At 35.8% G+C, this 22,859-nt stretch overlaps 1 protein-coding gene across 2 annotated transcripts in view; it reads left to right on the top strand.

Moving 5' to 3' along the window:
• SMC3 (structural maintenance of chromosomes 3) overlaps window positions 1-22,859 on the top strand; it is a 616,656-nt gene that overhangs the window by 380,580 nt on the left and 213,217 nt on the right. For both annotated transcript variants that reach the window (XM_090374164.1, XM_090374163.1), the window contains exon 20: window positions 8,319-8,400. In XM_090374164.1, coding sequence (XP_090230290.1) covers window positions 8,319-8,400 — 82 coding nt within the window. The remainder of the gene's footprint in view (window positions 1-8,318; window positions 8,401-22,859) is intronic.

Raw genomic sequence — 22,859 nt, 5'->3', positions numbered from 1 at the left:
CAATTCCTTAAATGCAGACCTCCAGGTAATTCTCCAGTGGGGCAAAGACAACTTAGTTGATTTCAATCCTAAAACTCAGTCATGTCTTATATCATGTAAAAAGAATCCTCCTGCTCCTATGCTTATCTTTAGTGACGCTCCGATTCTAAGTAAGATGATATATCTCTTTTGGGTATTACACTGACTTCTGATCTCCCCTGGCAAAAGCACATTACAAATATTGCTTCCTCTGCATCTAAAAAACTTGGTTTTCTCTTTCGCTCTTGGCATTACTTTTCTTCCAAACAGCTGTTCACTCTGTACAAATCAAAAATCCGCCCTACCATGGAATATTGTTCCCACAATACCTCTCTCAGGCTTCTAGATTGCATTCAAAAGAAGGCAGTTAGGTTAATTAATGACTCATCTCTAACAGAGTCTCTCTGTCTCATAGACATACTGTTTCTGCTGCATGCCTTTTCTGCAGATACTTCCATGGGTACTGTTCTTCTAAATTGGCTTCTATAATTTTCGCTGTCTCTTTCTAAGCAGTCCAAACCTGTGCCGCCACAAGCCAACTTCCATTTACTGGCCATCTTCAAACTCATAGAACTAACTTTTCATCTTTCTTGTTTATTTATTCAGGTGTTGTTTTCTGGAACAACCTTCCTTCATACATATTTCCTTAAAATTAGTCTACAGAAGTTCAAGTCTAATGTCAACAAATATCTTCTTTCATCTTCTCAACCTCCATCTAAAGCACAGTACTAAGTACTATAGGTTCTAATACCTCTCGTGTTTGGGGTTTTCATGAAAAAAAAAAAAAGAAAAGAAAAAAAAAAGAGTAGTGCCTACTGATAACCACTGTGTCTTCTCTCACTCAAGTGTGTCTTTATCTGTAGATAAAAAGATGGTTGATAAAGATAACGAGATGGTTGTTGTTTAACAGCAATTTGCCCTTAGTGCCACACTGCTCCAATTTGTACAGTAGTCTTTTATGTGAAACAGTATCAAAAACTTTCCTGAAATCCGAACGTATGTTATCAAAATAATTTTTTGCATATAATTCCTTTGTTTTTGCATCAGTGTCCAATCAGATTGGTCAGACAAGATCACCAGCCCTTTTGTTTATTTGTTAACAAATCCATGCTGTGACTGCAGTATAAATGCATTCCTGTCTAGACGGTCTTGCATTACTTCTTAAACTTGTGACTCCGTTATTTTCCCTGAAACAGTAGTTGAGCTAACAGGTCTGTAATTACTAATATGGTCTTGTGTTCTCCCCCTTTGTAAAACAGGAATGCATTTGCACAATCCAGTCCATTGGTACCTTCCCTGAATCCAAGGATGCTTTCTTAATTATTTATAAGTTTGCTTACCTCCTTTGTTGCCTCCCTTGATATCCCATCCAGCTTAGGCACCTTTTTTTATATTTAGCTTCAACAGTTTCTCCTAGAAAATTTTTCTCTAAGAGAAATTGTTTATAACTGAGAAACCCAGTGGCTTTCTCTGTTATCATCATCTTTTTGTTTCATGGGGAATTTCTCCTGTGGAATCTCTCCATCTAGACAAAAGTGAACAGATAACCAAAAAAAAAAAAAAAAAAAAACTTCTAGACAGCAGGAACTTACTCTCTTAAGAAAAGATGCATACTTATAATCCATATACATTTAATCACAAAGATATTCTGCAGTTGATCTTATCATATATTCTCCACCTCTGTTGCCACGAGTGCCAAGCAATTTGAGATTCAGCGACTTTGTCTGCAAATTAATGCTTTCTCTTGAAGTGATAAATCTTTCCTTTTTTTAAAGCTAAATCTAAACACAATTAACCAGGACTTTAGTAAAGAAATCCACTTTACTAAATTACAGATTACAGATTGCGAAGAAAAGTAACTGCCTTTGTTTTGTTCCCCCCCACCTTTTCTCCTTTTTCTGTTTTCTCTCTCTCTCTCTGTGTACATGCTTATTACTAACCTTCTCTACTGGTTGGTGGTCATAAGGTGGCACTGCTCCTGCAGCCATGTGGTAGGGCTGGTGACCTGGTCAGGATAAGTTGCTCCATTTAGGGTGAAATGAGTGAACTGACTCTCCAAAAACCCAGAAAGTGCCTGGGTTGTCAGATTAAAACAGGGCACAAATATGAGAAGTCTCATCTGCTCACGGCCAAACAAACTAAAAAAAACTGACAAAATGATACATCCAACTCTCACTTCTTTAATATTTCACTCTAACAGTGAAATAACAGTAAGCAAATTTTCACCATTCAGGATCCAGAAAGAACTGAAGTCTATTGCCCGATCATCCAAGATGTTTAAGCAACTCTAGTCAGGGGAACATATATAAACTGCTAATCCAAGACACTCTGAATGCTTAATGAGTTGCTTGCTTTTAAGGGCTTCCAATCAGGATACCCCCCCCCCTTCATAAATCTCTAAATTCCTCAAAAGGAGTAATCTCCTAGATGTTTCTGAAGATGAAATGCTAAACAAGCTTTCAGAACAAGTTGTTGAAGTTAGAAGAATCTTTACTGGGCAAGATGGTAACCTCATCCCTAATCAGAACTTAATAATCATAATTTTGGTCACTCTGAACAACCTATAGGGGAATCCCTATTTGTACTAAGTGGGGATCAACAGACCACAACTGTCAGGAATGTAATGCCCAAACTGCCAAAAGGACCACTTTTGGCAGTTTGTCTATAATTCCATAGCATGCAAACACTGGCAAAATGAGAAAGCAATCCAAAAATATAAAGCAGAACATGACATCACCTACCAGGAAGCAAAATGATATGCCTTATCAACTCAGTTAAATAAGCCCTCTTATGCTCAATTCACTCACAAATACTACTCAGCTGAAACACAAACAGACTTAACAGTACCTCTAAGTGAATCTTTTTTAAATCATGCAAGAAAATTATTTACCGCTCTGCCAACTGAGGATCAAAATGTGAACAATATGTGTCAATCTCAGTACCACTCGATACACTGTCTGCACCCCCAGCAAGGGAGTAAAAAAACCAAAAATATGGTCATTTAAAGGGTGCACAAATATGGCACAATTAGAAAAGACTGAATCCAGCAAAGTACAGCTCATTATGGAGTTGCAATTCTCATCAATCTCAAATACAAACCAAACAGGTGCCACTCAATATACCCCTAGGTGGTGTAGCTATCCACTTTGCTGTGGGTATGTACATCATAATCTGTTCTTTGTATATACAACCCAATTATAACATACAGTATAATGATAGAGGCCATCTAAATGAAAAATTCCTAGATAGTGATAATCTCTCTGTCCTTAGTGAGGGGTCACCTGTATACAGATAGTCCTCATTTTGTGCCGTTCTGATTTGCACCAGTTTGCAATAGCGCCAGTCACTAACCCCAAGGCCATTTTTATTTTTGCAATTTTTTTATAAATTGAAAGTTTAAAATTGTCAGACAAAATTTATGGATATCATACTGTACTATGTATTGTGCACTGTTCACGCAATCAAGAACAATCTGAGGTAATCAGCAATTAGCGCATCCCATTCAGAGACGAGAAAGCTTCCTGCCCTCAAATTAGCCACTCGTAGAAGCGGAAGTTAAAGGTCCATGCAGTGAAGCATTCAATTGGTTGTTGTTTACTGTATGTACATGTGTTGGAAATTTATTACGCTAACATTTTTTATTAATTGTGCTATTAATAAATTAAATAATAATTAATAATGTGATAACCGTGTGCAGTTTTTGCCATTCGTGATAGCCGTGTGCAGATTTTGCCAATCGTGTTATAAAGTTTTTAATTTAATAGAATAAAGAGATGCCATGACTGGTAAAAGAAGTTGAATGAGCACTAGTGCAAATGAAAGCATGAAAAAGGCACGTTGATCTATCACATTGGAAAATAAGATGGAGGTTATTCGGAGGATGGCAGCTGGTGAAAGCCACCCTAATATGTGTACACATGTTACTACAATTGTGAAGAATCCTGATAAAATAAAACAATCGGTGCAAAGTGCTAACAGAGTAAGTGCTATACAAGTTATTCACAATTTCTGTTGTAACCAACTTGTGTCCAACAGAAGCTTTTGGAAAAAATGGAGCAATTGCTGACTCTTTGGGTTGATGATTTGAACCAAAAAACATTCCCTTGACCCAAGTTGTAATAACTGAAAAGGCTAAGTCAATTTTTGAAGACTTTGAGAAGAAAGAAAGAGGTCAGTGCAATGAAATATTTTTTGCTAGCAAGGGCTGGTTTGTGAGATTTAAAGCAAGAACCAAATGCAGAAGTGTGAAAATTACCAGCGAAGCAGCTAGTGCAGATGTTGAGGCGGCTGCCGCATTCTCTTCAGAGTTTCAGGCCATAGTACAGGAGGGTGATTACCCTTCAGATCTTGGCGCATTATAGCCTTAGTTGCTAATGCGCCAATAAAACCCAGCCAACCAACCAACCTTCAGATCTCATCTTCAATGTTGATGAAATGGGCCTTTTTTGGAAAAAGTTGCCCTCAAGGAACCTTCATTGCCCATGAAGAAAAGTTGGCTTGAGCAAATGTGTCAGGCAATTTAAAATTGCCTGACACATTTGCTCCTAACCATTCAGAAACACCATGTGCTATGAAAGGCTTAAACAAAGCCACGTTGCCTGTGTACTGGAAGTCAAACAAAACCTCATCTTGGATTGGTGCACCAACTGTTTTTTGCCCTACTGTTCTCAAATTCTGCAATGACAAAAATTTACCAACCAAGACTATTCATTTTTTGGACAATGCCCCTGAACATTCTACAAATCTGGGTGAAGTCAAAATGCCTCTTAAAGTTAATGTTGTCTACATGCTCCTTACAACATCAGTTTTGCAACCCATGAACCAAGCGATAATAGCCACCTTTAAAGCTCATTACCTACAGCAAACATTTACAAAATGGCTAAAGTTTTGGACATGTCCAACATTACCATCAGAGAATTTTGGCAGTCGTTTGATGTCTTTAAGGGCATCAGTCACATTAACAGAGCCTGGCAAGAAGTGACTGTCAATTGTCTAAATGGAGTGTGGTGTAAATTTCTCCCAGATCTCATGCATGACCTCAGAGGGTTCAACCCACAACAGAATGTTGTAGAAAACATCAGCAGGCTGGCACAAGAGGCAGGGTTAGAAGAATTTACAGTTGAAGATGTAACTGACTTAAGATGTAACTTAAAAGTCACGCAGAGATGCTTTCAAATGAAGACCTTGAAGAGTTAATTGTAGAACTTAGCCAACAGTGGGAGGAAGAGAAAGAAGACTCTCCTCTAAAAATTATGAAGACCAGTGATCTACAACGGATCCTTGCAAGTGTAGAGTCCCTCACTGATGAGCTCTGTGACATTGATCATGACTGGGAGAGGAGTACCACAGTTAAAAGGGGTGTCATATCATCCCCGAACCCTTATTTTGAAATTCGTAAAGAAAGGAGGAAGAAATCCAGGCAATCAACACGTGATCCTTTCTTCAAAAAAAGGCAATCTTCTCAACCAGGACCGTCAACAGAACATCATCAACCAGGACCTTCAAAAGTCAACTAAAACTTTGGCATTACACCACTGTCAAAAAAATGTTTTATGTATGTATTAATATATTTTTTTATTTATATGTATGTACTATTATATTTATGTAGGTTAAAAATAAAACACTTTTTTAATTAAAAAAATGTTTTAAATATACCAGTATTGAAAAGGGTAGTAAAATATTTGGTGCCTGGAACCTAACCTGTGATTTCCCATTGACTCCATGATATAAAGGGTTCCATTTGTGCCTGTCCCCCCGGCACCTAACCCTGGCTTAAATTGAGAGCTACCTGTATATATTCATATTTTGTTAGGCACTGCAGTACATCTTGCAACCAGTAATCAATCCTCTTCACTGTGACTGCTTTTCAATACTAATTAAATTTTTAGTTAAAATTCAAGCTCATCCTCAGAAACTAGAAATGGAAACAGGAGAAAGCTGATTAAGCAAAATGTTAAACATTAGCAACATTAGATTTGGAAAGTATCCTACAATCCTCACCTAGTGAGGCAGTCACATATGTCACAGGGAAAATACTGCTTGTTGCTGAAAGTGATGCTCCCAAAATCCTTAGAGCAAAAAAAGAACACAACAAGGCCTTGAACAGTGGTAAACCTTCTCCAGTATAAACAGACTCACATAAAATCAAGGTATGTAGGGGGCTCCAACCAAAATACCTCCTGGGAATGTTTCACTTCAAAAAGAAAACATAGAACACCATCCCAGAAAATCTGGAAAGCAATCAGCGAAATGAGTGGCTTGTTTGTTTGTTTATTTGATTTTAGGAGCATTAGCAACTAAGGCCATATTGCTCCGGGGATATGCCGGGGTAATTCCTTGACCTTTCCGCATCCTCCGTATTTGGTGATCACGGGCTCAAACCCCAGTCTAATCGAGAAGCGTGTGCTACGCACTGCTGCTCCTGCCCACCTGGCTACGGAGGCACCTTAAAAAAAAAATGAGTGGTAGATACAGTTCTTTGCTGATTATAACCTGGTAAGGGCAGAATATTGTAGAACCACAGAAAATTGGAAATGTACTTGCCAAAATCTTTGCCTAGGTCTCAGCCATAACAGAAAAGCATAAATTAAACTTCTCTTCAAAAGGAGATGAATAATATAATGACCCATTCACAATGTATGAGTTCTGTCAAATATTGTCAGCATCTGAAAACAGTTCTGCTGGACTAGACATTATGACATCTACTACATTATGCCCAAGCAACTCAGTGCAGTATCACTACAGTCATCCCTAACTCTTTATGATAAAATTTATTCAGAAAACTTCTTTCCAGATCAATAGCACCATGCTAACATTCTAGTTTTGCTGAAATCTGGAAAACTTCTTTCCATTCCAACCAATGAAACTGTCGTGCAGACTAGCATATCCACATTTGGAGAAAGCAACATGAGGCCATGGAACCTGGATGTCAGTTGGTGTTTGGCAGGTCAGAAGTGGTGGTGCAGTTTGGGGACTGCTTTCATGGCATGCCCGTGGTCACCTGATCACTGTTAATCAAAGACTTCGATTATGTGGGCTACAGAAGTTAGCAACTATGTGCTTTAGAGGGGACTTGATTGAGGAGAGGGATCAACAAAATGAATGAAGGCAGAATTTTCACTGATATAGAGCATTCCAGAACTTCGACATAAATTTGAATACGGGGAAGGACTAGACTAGATTGTAGGAAGTATTCTTTTAGCCAGCCAGTCAGTCCTTGATTAGTTTAACAAGTTGCCTGCAGGTAGTTGAGGCTGACAATTTGAAGAAATTCAAGGGTCAACTGGATAGTTATCTACATGAGGAGGGAAGTGCATAATTTTTATTTTCTTATGTACTTTTTTTTTGGACAGTGCAGCAAAAGCTTGTGGCTTCTTTGCACTATATGGCTAATACTAAAAAAAGGACGAATGAAGATATCATATTTATATTACAGACCATGCTTGAAATGACGTCAGAATTGATTGCATATATTATTTCATTATATATTTGTATGATTATTTTTGTGTAAAATTAAAATTAACATAAAATTCGAAGTGCCATAATCATCGCATCACAGAAGTTGTGCCTTACGCTATAAATTTTTGATCTGCAGACTTTTTAAACTTTGATATATCCACCACACAAAAGTAGGAGCCATAATGGTTTGTGTTAATGTTGACTTGCAACTACCACAGCAGAAATGAGGTGCCCACAACTTGTGTTGATCACTCATAGGCATTTCAATGTAGCCTTCAGGAAAACTTAGTATCACAAACAATATTATGCTTCACGTGTATTCTAATATCGACAAGTTTTATTAGTGTATAAGAATACCACAGGATCTTGGATTACAGGATTGGACAGCTGCACTTAATACTGTATACGAATACTGTAGGCTCTTATATATTACAGGATTGAACACACTTATGATATACCTATAAATGTTGCAAAATATAAGACCTTCAATTTCTGTCAAAATATCGACATTTGGAGAGACCAATGGCACTATTGGATTCCACACATAAAATACATATAAGAAACAGTTAAATATAAACTTTTGTTTTTAGATATGTAATTTATATATCTTTTTCTAAAAAAATTTCTTTAACTCAGGAAAGCTCTATGAGGAAGCACAGGGTGATTTCCTGAAAAAAATTGAATTACAGTGAAACCTTCTTTCAAGGTTTCGCTGTAATTTGATTTTTAAAATGAAACATGATATGTACATGCTACTTTATTTTGTAACTGTTATACACATTTGAGGAAGTAATAATAATAATAATTAAAATAAAAATTTTGATCCATTTATTTTCTTGTAGAGATGTCTTTGATAAATTGAAGGCAGACATTCGTCTTATGAAAGAAGAATTAGCTGCACTGGACAGGTCACGGCAGCCAAAGGTATCCTATTATTTTGTTGGTACCAGATAATTTCAAATGATCTGATTTAAAAAAGTAAAATCATTACATTGATTTCTTTTGTTTTGTGGAACTGTCTGAAAGAACCTTCCTATTAAAGTTGTGCTTTTATTATCATGTACATCAAATGGCATCACTTCTTTTTGATAAATTCTTGGCTGTATGTAATTGGACTTATAACTGCTAAGTAACAATTGTAACATAAGCTATGTTTTTTATTTCTAAGGTGTGGTACAGTCAATAAACATTATTTTTTTATACTTGCTCTCCATGCAGAAAGATTGAAATGCATACTTTCTACATATAATTTTAAAAAAAAATTTTTTTTTTTTTTTTCTCTTTTTAAATAAAACTCAGAATCAAATCATTGAAAGAATTCAGGAGCTTGAATGAACAGCTTTCAAATTTTCTTTATGCTGGATGTGACTAAAAGGGTAGAGAAGTTCATTTCCATAATGGTTAAGAAAATTGCCTGATGTAGACATGATTACTTAATTCTGTAACTATAAAAAAATATAAATAAAGGGTTTTTTTTTTTTTTTATTCCATATGTGCAACAATTCATTTTTAAAACATATTTAAAGGATTGCAGATATTTTTGCAAAACTCAAGAAATTATGAACTATTTGAATATCTTTAATTTTAAATCCAATTTAGTGATTAGAATCAGATCATTGATTTCATTCTAATTGCAATAGCTGCTTTAATTTATCGACAGTGTCCTGTATTATGGACACAAGTTCAGATTTCTGATGATCACACAATGTGATAGGCTATTATTCTTTTCACAATAAAAGGCCGGTGTGAGTTAAAATGGAAATTCTGAACATATGCCTTTGCAATGTATACAAGGTGTGGCTATCAAATAACGAGATTGCACGCGCAGCCACTATGCACCAAGCCCCCCTCCCGTGAAACAAAGGCACAGCAATTGACCAGGAACCATAAAACTAAAGAATGCATCAACTGAAACTTATGACAAAATGTAAGAGGAAGATACTATGTCAAGGGTTCGTGTATTTGAAAGGCATAGGAAATTTTTAGAAGAAAGAGAGAATATGGAAGATAGTGAAACCAGGCCATCTGGTGTCCATGAAAACATCAAAATGTGGATTGGGTAAGGACATTGATTAGAAGTGATCATCGTTAGCATTAGAATGTGTTGTGGTAAAATAAGCAAATTTTAACTGAAAATTTAAGTATGAGAAAAGTGTGCGCCAAGATTTTACCAAAACTTTTGAATGAAGATGAAAGAGTGAGATGTCCCCAAGTTTGTTAAGGTGTTTTGAAAAAAATTGAAGAACCAGATTTTTGAGTACTGTAATTACTTGCAATGAAAGTTGACTGTTCCAGTACAACCCAGAAAAAAAAAAAAAAAAAAAAAATTTAAAAACATACACGATACCACACATTTCACCTATTCACTCCCACTCCAATAGTTTATCTAGTTTCTTCCTTGAATTTATATAGAGTACCAACTTCCACAACAACATATGGAAGTTTGTTCTAACAATCAACCACCCGATCGCTAAAGGCAAACTTCTACAGATTTATTCTGCAATCTGTAATGTAATAAAAATGGAATTCTGAATGGTGCTCAGCATGGTTTTGTAAACGGAAAGTCATGTTTAACTAATCTGGTTAGCTATTTTGACAGGGTTGCTCATGAGCTGGACTTAGGGAATAATTTCGACATTGTATATTTAAATTTAAGCGAAGCATTTGACCATGTGAGTGGTAACTTTATAAGCTGGAACAGTTTGGAATCACAGGGAAAATCCTAGATGAATAGGTGGTTGGCTTCAGGACAGGAGGCAGAGGGTTGTGTTAAATGGTTATTCCTCAGATTGGGTTGATGTAAGAAGTGTGGTTTCCAAGGATCAGTATTAGGGCCACTGTTCTTTTTGATTTCAATGTCATCGATGGAGGGATAGAGGGTATGATGTCTAAATTTGCAGATGATGTAAAGATTGATAGAGTAGTTAATGATCACCACCCAGCAGAACTTCTTCAAAGTGACCTAGATAGACTTCAGAGATGGTCAGAAAAATGGCAGCAATGCTTTAATCTAGCAAAGTGTAAGGTATTAAACCTGGATAAACAGTAACCCCAAAATAACTTATACACCTGGTGGAGTTGAACTAAAGCCGTTAATGGGGGAAAGGGACTTGGGTGTTACGATACGATCAGACAAGAAGTTCTCGAGCATTGTAGACAATTTGCAAGGAAGCCCCATGGTGTCATATCGATGATTTGTCGAACAATTGCTAGTAGAGATAAGGACATCATAATCCCATTTTATAAGTTCATTGTTAGACCACACTTAGAATACTGTGTTCAAGTATGGAGACCACACCTAAAGAAAGACATTATGCTTCTTGTGAAAGGATCCAAAATGGGTAACTTGCCTGGTGAGATCGGCAAAAAGTCGTCCATATGAGGAAAGACTTTGAATATGTGGGTTGCCGAGCTTGGAAACTAGGCACCTTAGAGGAGACTTGATTGAGGTGTTTAAGGCTCTCAGGCAAAAGTAAAATGAATGAGGACAAAATTTTCACAGTTATAAATGATTCTAGAACTAGGAGGCATATATATAAGTTACTGGGGGGAGTTGTTTAGACTGGATTGCAGGAAGTTTTATTTTAGCCAGCGAGTAATAAATTACTGGAATAAGTTACTTTAGATGCGTAACTTATAGAGACTGGTAGTTTGGGGAAATTCAAAGGTCAGTTGGATAATTACCTACAAGAGGAGGCAAATGCATAGGTTGCCTATTTCCTTTTCTCTTATTAATTATTATTATTTTTAATATTCTTCTTATTATTATTTTATTTTTGTTATTTTTTTATTTTAATTATTTATTTATTTTTTTTGCTGGGCATAAGCCATAGGCTTCCTTGCACCATGTGGCCAATGCTAATACTAATACTAACCACACTTCCTCAATTTGAATTTGTGAACCTCGTGTGTGATCTAAGCAAGAGGAAGAATCCCATCAGCACTGAGCTTACTGAATCAATTCAAAGCCTTAAACACCTTAATCAGATCATCTCACAGGTCCATAGTCTCCAGATGCTGCAATTTGCAGACTGAAGCTTCTTTGGTAAGAGCAACCCTTTGTTCCACTCACCAATCTCATTGCTCTTCTCTGTACTTGTTCCAGCAGTTCCACAATTTCCTAAAATGAGGCCTCCAGACCTCTATGCAGTACTCAAGATGTGTCCTGACTGTTATCTTATACAATGGGATAAGCATCCCCTTATCCCTGCTAGCAAAATTCCTCAAATCCTCCCCATTAGCTACTCTTGCAGCCTCTCTGCATTGCTTAGAGAACTTCACATCTGACTGCACTATTATCCCAGGTCTTTCTCATTTTTCACTAATGCTTGGCACCGTTATTCACGGTGCCAAGCGTTTCATGGCCAGGTGATTATAGTGCATTCAGTAAAGCAATCTTTTCAAAGAGCTTTTGCCGTATAAATAGATTCTTTTTTGTTCTGATTACCATTTTCATTTTCTACTAGAGTAGCTTTTTGGCACTACAGGAAGTAGGCAAAGGTCCAGAAAGGAAAGACACCTTTCTGTTTCTTTTTCGTATCTCTCACTAACACAACTAACAGCTGCTTAGTCACCTTGTGGCACTGCTCCTGCCTCCCGTGGCTGGGTGGTAAAGACAAATCCCCAGGGCCAAAAGGATAAAAATACCATCATGGATAAAAATACCTATCCACCCTTCGAGCTCAAGGCCTGAAACCTACATTGACTATGACTCCAATCATGACTTAGGTAATGACAATCCAAAGAGACAGAAGACTAATCAGATGGAGCAACCGTGCCCTTCATTTTTAATTTTCCACTTTCTCATTGGTTAAGCCTACAAGCAAACTGTCTCCCTTTGTAATACAAAAACATCTGGAAGGTATTGCAGGATCTCCTAAGACTGTTAAAAGACTGCAATCAGGAGACTTTTTAGTGGAAACTACAAACCACAGGCATTTGGAGTAACTTTTACAGCTACAAACTTTGCCGGCATTCCAGTAAAAATATCTCCTCATGCAACCCTAAATTCATCTAAGGGTGTCATATCCAGATGGGGCCTTTTAAATGTCACAGAGGAGGAAATAACCCAAGAGCTGCAGGGACAAAATGTAATTCAAGCAAAACGTATAATGACTAAAAAAAGATAACCAACTTATACCAACCAGAAATATTATTCTCACCTTCAGTACACCCAACTTATCCTTCTCTGTAAGAGCAGGTTATTTACTTTGCTGCATCTGCCCCTACATTCCCAACCCTTTGCAATGTGATAAATGTCAATGGTATGGCCACTCACAAACTATGCAGAGGAGTTCCTGTCTGCCCTAACTATGGGTCCTCAGATCACATACAAAGTGACTGCACAACTACAAAAATGACCTGCCCAAATTGCAAAGGTGATCATCCTGCATATTCCAAGACATGAAAAATGGAAAACTGAGAAAAAAAAATGTAAAATATAAGGTTGAGAACAAAGTAAGTTACCAAGAAGCAAAAAAAAACTAGTTATACCTCCTATAAGCAAAAATGTAACCTATGCCAATGCCATAAAAAAGTATCAGACAGTCTCCACTCGAACCGATGTCACAGTTCTCACTAATAAATCAAGTTCTGATTGGACTAGAAATATCCTCACTGAGCAACAACCAATACTCTTATGTCAGGCAAATAATACTCCTCTGCCAATACCAGCATCATCTCCTCCAAAGAGTGCTACCACATCCAATATTACAAACTCAAATGCAAAGAAAAATATCCAGGACACAACCATGAACACAGGTGGCACATCTATACAGGAAGATCCTATTTTAGAAATCTGTGCTGAAGAAGAAATGGACACTGGTCGGCCAGTTTTCTCCATAAAACGATAAACAAAAATTGGAATGTAATAAGCCAGTCACCTTCAAAAAGCAGTCAGATCCAGCTCCATCAATTAAACACAAATAATACCTTGTATTTTACAGTGGAACTGCAGAGAGGCTTTTGTTGCAACACAGATGACATACATGATCTAATTAACCAATATTCTCCACTTGCGCTTTGTCTTCAGGAAACTTACCTAACCTTGCAAATTTCTCCTTCAATAAAGAACTATTGCAGGGGTGGGCAACCCTTTTTGAATAAAAGGCCATATTCATTTTCGGAAATAGTGGAAAGGCCGCACCAATCCTTTGAACCACTTACTTGCAAAGTAAAACATACTTAATTATCAGTGTTAAATTGTATTACATATAACTATAGAAAAGGCAAATAAATTTCAATAAAACATACATATTTACAATATTCTCATAATACATCCACCTACATTTTATATGAACACAAAATTTAAAAAAATATAATTATAAAGATAATAAATTATTTTCTAAATTGTTATTCAAATGAAAATTTATAGCAATTATTTAACATTCTCTCTGTGTATTATACAAGAATAATTAGAAAAAACTGTACTATTGTAAAAAATAATTTAATATGAGTTGTCATGAGTTGAAGATTTGATGCTTTGGTGGTTGAGTTGTTTACCAAAAAAAGGTGTCTTGGCTGAAACCACTTCGATTGCACATTTTTAATGAGCTAAACTCATCAGAATGCATTGGTTTCAGCCGAAACATCTTTTTTGATAATTAACTAATGAGATTTTTGGGTTTGTTTTTTATTAGATAACAACTGGATATTAGGCTCCATCTTAGTTGTACGCAACTTGAGTTGGTCTTCTAAATGAATATCAGATATTGGAGTCCTTAAATGACTTTTAATTTGTGTAAGGTATGAAAAAGTTGATTTGCAACAATATGTAGTTGCAAAGCAAGACAGCACTCAACGAGCATGTCAACGTAAACGTGGGTATTCAACTGCATTTTTCCATATTTCAATAGGATCTTTTTTTGTATCAAAAAAAGTCTTTATCATATTATCTTCTCCTAATTCAATTAATTCCATCTGTAGTTCCACGGGTGCCATCAGGATATCAACTAAATGTGGCTCATTTCTCGATTTTCATAATTTCATTTCTAAAATATGTTCTTCGAAATCAGAAAATCTATCATTGTATTCTTCAATAAGCATGTCCAGTACGGTTATGTAGTCTTTGAAAGTGTCACATACAACATATTTCTGCACCTTTAACATATTTTTTAAATGAGGGAAATGTTCCCCAGATATTTCTGATTTAGAGAAAAGTTTTGTAAAAAATTAATTTTTTTCAAAATACCTGAATTTTTTGCCACATGTCATATATATGTCTTGTTTTTCCCTGCAAATAAACATTTAATTCATTTTGCTTTTCCATAATATCACACAAAAACGCAGCATTCTACAAAATTCTTCATCTAATAAATCACATTCTTGTTGTTGTTCCTCGTAAAATTTTTTAATTTGTTCTCGCAAAGCCAAAACTTTTACTAAAATTTGTCCTTTTGATAACCAGCGCACTTTACAATAATATAGCAAGTCGACATTATATGTCTCATCGTCCAATATAAGCATGCTTCGAAATTGGCGATGTCTTAAAGCATTTACTCGAATAAAGTTAACAGTTGCAATAATTTTGTCCGAAGTATTGCTCAATGTGGAGGATTTAGCGCAAAGGTTTTGTTGGTGTAATATACAGTGGAATGAAATTAACTTTTCTAAATTGGGCTTTTCTTTTTTTAACAATGAAATGAATCCTTTTCGCTTTCCTCTCATAGAAGGTGCACCGTCCGTGCATACACTCACCAGGTTACCAAGGTTTAGTCCTCTCTCAAGACACATTTCTTCAAAGTTGTTAAAAATATCAATTCCACGAGTCCTTCCAGTGAGTAGTTCCTCATAACAATGAAAATCTTCAGTTATAGCACAAATAAAATATAATATTTGAGCAGAGTCATTTCTATCAGTGGTTTCATCTAACGCTATTGAAAAATATACATCTTTAGAGTGAATTATTATCTGAAGTTGTTTCTACATTCGGAGCTAATTCATGTTGTCTATTAGTTGTAGTTTTTCTTGAGAGACGTAATTGTTTGTATTTGTCACCTTTTTCCGGATCTAAACATCCTACTGCTTCAACAATACATTCTTTTATCATTTCGATGTCACTAAATGGTTTGCCTTTTTTTCCAAGTACATGCGCTATTTTGTATATAACATCGGTTGCAGAAGTTCCTTGCTTAATAAAAGCACCAAAAGCCTTTTCCTAGTGCTGTTTTTCTTTCTTCATTTTTTGAAGTACAGATTTACGAGCTTCTCCTTCTAATTTTACATATTTATGGTTTTTTGATTTGCATTGTATTTTTTTATTGTTGTTAGCGCTGTATTACATATCAAACAAAACATTGTCTTTCACAGAAATAAGAAAATACTGCATCTCCCAATCTTCTTTAAATGTTCTGTTTTCTTCATTCAACTTCCTTTTAACTTTTTTGGACATGATGGGCAATCTAAAAATTAAACAATTGTGAAATCAAACATAAGAAATTACAGGATTACAAAATTCAAGACAAGAATACATACGGTTGTCAGAATATTCACAGTTACAAATATGCGCATAAAAGCAACAGATAAAAAATCACGATGTCACAATTTAAATTTTAAAATAAAAAACTATTTTCGTCAAATTATTAACTCTGTTAAAATATATATATTTTTTTTTATTTTAACAAACTTAGCAGAGGATTAGAATTTTTCTTTTATTAAATAGCTTTCATTTTTTATCATTTGTGGTACATAAAAACGATTTTTAAATAAATAGAAAAAGTTAAACACGAAATATTTTACTTTTTAGATCAAAAAAATTTGTATTTTCCTTTTTTAATTATCTGAATAATGTTTCTATTTCGTGAAAAAAAAACATAAAGCTTTTTATTATTAAAACGTTTTGAATATTTAATTTTAAAAAATATTACTTTAAAAGTCGTAGGATTATTTAATGATTTTATTTCATCTTTGTGTGACAAAGGCCGCACATAAGATCTTAGATGGCCACGGGTAGCCCACCCCTTAACTATTGCCTTTATTGAAGAGACCATAATACAGCTAATGCTGTCCATGGTGGTGTGGCAATCCTAATAAATTCAAAGATCCCGACTAAACATATTCCACTTCAAACTGAAATAGAAGCTGTTGCTGTTCGTATAACTCTCCCTATTGCAATAACAGTAGTTTCAATCTACTTACAACCAAACCATACTTACTGTTTAAAAGATCTTGAAAAGACCTCTTCATACAGATACCTCCACCTTTCTGTATATTAGGGGACTTTAATGGGCACAACCCCTTATGGGGCGTTTCTAAATTAGATAGACGGGGTCGACTCATTGAAAACTTTTTAGAGGCATTAAATCTCAACTGGTGCACACACTCACATTCGGCTCCAACTGGACAAACCTCAGCAATAGATCTCTCGATTTGTTCTCCAGTACTGGTTCTGACCGTAGAGTGGTATGTTGTTAATGATTCTGTGGGCAGTGATCACTTCCCAATTGTATGCAGCATATTAATAGCACAGACTCCTCTAGCTCAACCCTGCAGGAAATGGAAATTTGTCCAAGCAAACTGGGCAAAATTCCAATCATCAATATCTTTTGATGAGGAAAAAATCTGTCTCCAGCCTATTGATGATTTGACAGATTACATCATGTCACATTTCCTAAATGTGGCCAAAGACACCTTACCACTATCAAATTCCCCCCTCCCGGCTGAAAGCATTATAATTATTGGTGGAATGAGGCATGCACAATAGCAAAAAATAAAGCCTGGATTTGTTTCGGCAGTATCCAACAAAAACCAATCTGATAAATTATAATAAATTAAGGGAAAAAACACGTTTCATACAAAGGCAAACCAAGAAAGAATCCTGGACTCGTTTGCATCCAGCATCAACAGAAACACTGATAGCAAAATAATTTGAAAAAAAAAATTAGACAGCTATCTGGTAAGTTTCTAACCATACCATCTCCAATCCTCTCCTGGAATGGGCAAGATCTATCAAGTCCCTTGGATATATATCAAATGCTTTGGGAAATAATTTTGCTGAAATATGAGCAGCATCAGCTTATATATCTTTCTGATTAATTAAAAACAGTAAAGAACAGCATTTTATTAACTTCCAAACTACTCTCACTCTACCATATAACAAACCGCTGCAATATTCTGAACTTTTGCATGCCATTAAAACAGCCCGCAGTGGTGCTACCAGACCAGATGGGATCTATTATGTCATGCTGCAACATCTTGATAACAGTTTTGTGCCTCCTTCTCTTTTACAACCATATTTTTTTAGAAAATGTTTATCCAGCTTCTTGGCATCATTCTACTGTTTTGGCATTCCTAAAGCCAGAAAAAGATCCATCCACCCCATAGCTTTAGACCAATATCTCTCTCAAGCTGCCGCAGCAAAATCCTTGAAAAAAGTTGTCCACAGTAGACTCGTCTGGATCATTGAATCAGAACATCTGTGTCATAGTCAACATGGCTTTTGAAAAAACAGGTCATGATTGGATCTCATGGTCAAGGCTGAATTTTCCATTTGGAATACCTCTATGTTCGTTAAACACGAACATCTAGTAATGGTTTCAATAGATATAGAGAAGGCGTTTGACACCACATGGCGGCATGGCATATTTAGTAATCTTTATGCTCTCGGTCTACAGGGCAACCTTCCCAAAATTGTTCAGAATTTTCTATATTCTAGATTGTTCCAAGTGCAATACCAACATGCCCTCTCTGCAACTTTCATTCAGGGAGAAGGTGTTCCGTGGGGATCAGTACTGAGTGCAACTGTTTTTGCTCTTAGAATAAATTCTATCACTAAACAGCTTCCAAACACAATTGAGACTTGCCTTTATGCAGATGACATTTCCATCTCCAGCCATTCCCAAAACATGAGATCTAATCAAAAGATAGCTTCAGCTCAGCTATCGACTCTCCAGGCAGAAAACTGTTGCAATCCATTTTTGTAGACAACAAAAACGTCATCCAGATCCTGAACTTCAAATTTCCAATGTCTCCATTCCAGTTACTACTAACATCAGATTTATAGGATTAATCCTTGACAACAAATTAAATTTCTTAGACCATATTAAAAATGTATGTACTTCCCGTATAAAAAAGTTAAATATACTTAAAACTTGATCCTCCCTAACATGGGGTGCAGATCGCACCTCCCTTCTTCAGTTGTTCAGGGCCTTAATCAGATCCCGTTTTGATTGTGGTGCTCCTGTCTCTGATTCTGCCAGATCAAGTGCACTGTGCTGGCTTGATCCAGTTCAACACAGTGGCTTGAGGATTGCACTTGGTGCATTCAGAACATTGCCAACTCATACCCTCTACATTGATGTTCATGAGCTGCCACTAACATTATATATGAAAGCATTGTTACTGAAGTATGCTGTCAAAATACAAAGTTGTGCCTTGCATACATTCAGCCATACACCTATTCAATACAGCACTAGAAAACCTCTACAGAAATAAACCTAGCATAGTAAAACCAGCTGGTCTTTGCCTTCGTGAACTGATGCAGGTTTGGAATGTTTCCATTCATTCTGTACAACAGGTAGTAAATTGCGCTCAACCACCTGAAATCCTGCCCTTCTACCGACTTGTGACACTTACCTCTGCCAGTGGAGAAAGAATATTCCACAAGCATCAAATACCAGACAACTTCATGCAGTTCACACTCATAGATATATTGAATTTTCCCCAATTTATACTGATGTCTCTAAATCCAACTCAAACATTGAAGCAGCCACAGTGTTTCCAAATACCACTTTTTCAGCATCCCTTCCACCTGAATTCAGTATCTTCTCAGCAGAATTATATGCACAATTAAAACTAGCCTTAGAAAATCTCTGTTCTGAGTGTTCATGAAAATTTGTTATTTACACTGATTCCCTCAGCTCAATTTTGGCATTACGTAACTCCTCAGATAAAGTTCACGCTTTTCTAAATGAAATTAGAAGATTATTACTGCAGATTGAAGAGCACCACCAACTGGTCACCTTCTGCTGGATTCTGGAATTTCTGGTAATGAACTGGCCAATAAAGCTGCAAAAAATCCAACTACTTTAGATTTAACCAATATCCCTGTTCCATCTTCAGACTATCCACAAATCATTCATGGTGCATGCCTAACAGAATGGATGGCACTCTCAAACAAATAATAAACTTTTTCAGTTTAAACAGGATCCTAAAATTTGGTGTTCCAGTGTCCATACATCAGGACAAGAAGAAATAGTCCTTTCAAGAGCAAGAATAGGTCATACTCATTTGACTCATCTTCATTTACTCACTGGAGATGATCTAGCACAGTGTCCACGTTGTTTTTTTTTTAAATCTGGCTGTTAAACACATTCTCATTGAATGCCCATACTATAAACAAGACAGAAATACAACCCTGCTATCATTGGTTAACCTTCAGAAACCAATAACTGTAGAGAATGTCATTGGTGACAATGCAAATATTCCTGAATTTTTCAACTTTCTGAAGCAAATTGGAGTCTTTAATCATTTCTGATTTCAGCCTTTTCTGACGTTACAAGAATTTCTCATATATTCATATAATAATTGAATAGGCACATTATAGCCAAAACAGCTTATGCACCCTCAAACCCGCACAATAACAACTGCACTTTTGTTCTCTGCCATGAATTTCATCACTTCACAAGACACCGATTTAGATCTAAACCTTAAACATTATTTATTAGTTGGTATGAAAAGCTTAGTTAGCTTACATGATTAATTTCTTGACTGCTTCCCATTTAGAATTTGCTGATGGCATCATCGGTTGGTCCCACTGTATAGAATTTGAAAACTGTCTGAGACCACTGTAGTCACCTTTACAAATACAAAAATCCCCTCCCTTTACCCTTGGTGAGGTAAATGGAGGGAAATTATCAAGACTAATGATTAATGATTAATAATTGCCTGATGAAGTAATGATTAAAGGAATAATTAATTTATAGCTAAATCTTAATTTGTCCAGTACTCACCTTGATTAAAGGAATTATGAAAACTGAATATGGTCCACCAAGACTCTCAATCAAACATACTACATTGAAGTTCTGACAAGGTGCATGAAAAAATTCGAATGAAGTGACCTGAATTGTGGTCTCTTCAAGATTAGACTTGAAGATAATTCTCTAGCACACAACCCAATCTCTATTTGCCAGTTTATGGCCAAAAAAACAAATTCCTGTGTGTGAACGTGCACGCTACTCACCAGACCTAGCCATTTACAACTTTTTCCTTTTCTCTAAACTGATGTGTGTTTACTTACATGTTGATTGCCATGTTGGCCGTATCCGTAGCCGAGTGGGCAGGAGCGGGAGTGCAGTAGCACATGCTCTTTGAGTAGACCGGGGTTCAAGCCCCTGACTGCTGAATACGGTCGATCTGCCAACCCACACTGGACCAGCATGGCAGATTATGGTCCATTTTCCTCAGCATGAATTGTTGAGGAGGCTTCCATCCTGCAGTAGATTGATAATGGCTGCACTTTACTTTTTTTTTTTTATTAGGTTTTTTAGATGGTGCCTCAGACATATATGGTTGACACCTTCTGTTTTTTTTTTTGTCATAGCTGTGTTATCTGTATGGCACTGATGAATGATGGGAATTTACATTATTTTTGGAAAGCATGGCCCATGGTGATACATGTAATGAACTTTACATGACACTATGAGAAAAAATAAGCAAGTAACTGCTGATCATTTAAAAATTCTTTATTATATGAATTTTACAGTTACAAAGTGAATGAAGCATAACAACAATTCAAATCTGTTTTGAGACATTTTTATTACTAAATTATTTTCATAGATAGATCTGGTTGATCAGTAAGATGAAATACTGTTTAATCTTACTAGTCCCACACCCTCTGTTTCTGTCAGAGCTGTGTCAGTTGTGTGGTGCTAAACGATTGATGGGAATTTACATTATTTTTGAAAAGCATGGCCCCTGGTGATACATCTGATGAAATTTGCATGGCACAATGAGAAAAAAATAAGCAACTAACTGCTGATCATTTAAAAATTCTTTATTATATAAATTTTACAATTGCAAAATATGTAGCTTTGTGGTGTTGACTAAAACACTCTAATCTCATAAAAGGCTGACGATTACAGTCTTGGCAATAAGATGATGACTCTGCTGCGAAGCTTGGCAGAATTTGAATTTTCTATTCAACATATCTGTTTCTGATTCAATAAGATTTATGACTTCATCAAAAAATAATGAAAACAGCCTCAAAATGAGTAATATTTCTTGCTACGTCTATTTGCAGTCCCAATTTGCCTGTAAAATTGAATTTTTTTGGCATTCTTTGTATTAAATCAATAACTTCATTTGTTTCAGTTGCTTCATCTCAGGTTCTTCAGTCTTTTCAATTTGCTTATCACTGTTTTCTTCTCCGACCCAGTCTTGAAGCACTTCTGCAATATTTTCCAATTTTTCAGTATCTCCTCCTTCTTTGTTTGAAGAAATATCCCAGGATCTTTTACTGAATCATCGGAGTCAAATCTTGTTTTTCATCTTCAAAATTACTAAGATTTTCAGCAATTTCTCTCAGTTCCTCTTCTTTTAGTAATTTTCTTTTAGCCATTGCTTTTTAGAGTTTTTATATATATATATATAACACTTGTACAAACTTGTGAAGAAACACACACAATATAATGGATAATACAGTGCACTACCACCCTTTTTTTAATGAACTCGTTTTGACAAAAACTTTTACCATACTGACAAACTTATTTCAACAAGTAATAAGTTTATTGCACACCGTGCATGCAATAAACTAATCAAAAATGACCTTCATATGTGTGGCCTAATATGGTCATACGTGTGTGGCTGACATGGCTTCTCAAGAAATAAAGGGACTTACTGAGCCACGTGAGCTAAATATATGTGACACAAAAAAAAGACTTTTTTTGAGATTTTAAGCGAAAAAACAACACGACACTGACATTACAGTATTTATTTTAGAATTACTAATCAAATTATTTACTAAATATTTTTTGGCCCAAGCGGAAATTTTTTCTTAAATTTTCCCTTAACATGTTAAGGGAAGCCATTTCGAGTCCATTGAAGGAATTCGCCATAAAACAACCGAAATGTTAAAAGGGCTTACAGAAGATTACTTCTAGAATTATTTCTGTGCTTGTAATAAACATGGAACAGTGCATGCAAGCCTAAGGCAATTAATTTGATGGGAATAACTTATAAGGTACGAAATATTTCATTATATTTGTTTTATTGCAAAAGTCTCATTATTTAATAGATACCAAGAAACTGATTAACTGGGTCCACCTTGAAATGTATGAATATTCACGTGTTATGACTATTTTTTATAATAGGACAAAACTAGCTAGTCACTCTCAGCATTTGGCAGTGCATGCAGTTCGTTCCCTGGACAATGCTCATGAAGTCTAGAT

Source organism: Mastigoproctus giganteus, chromosome 5, assembly GCF_048544385.1.
Source record: "Mastigoproctus giganteus isolate SK-2022 chromosome 5, ASM4854438v1, whole genome shotgun sequence".
Lineage (NCBI taxonomy): Eukaryota > Metazoa > Arthropoda > Arachnida > Uropygi > Thelyphonidae > Mastigoproctus > Mastigoproctus giganteus.
The sequence above is the reverse complement of the archived record's forward strand: the minus strand, read 5'-3'. Positions and strand labels throughout refer to the sequence as shown.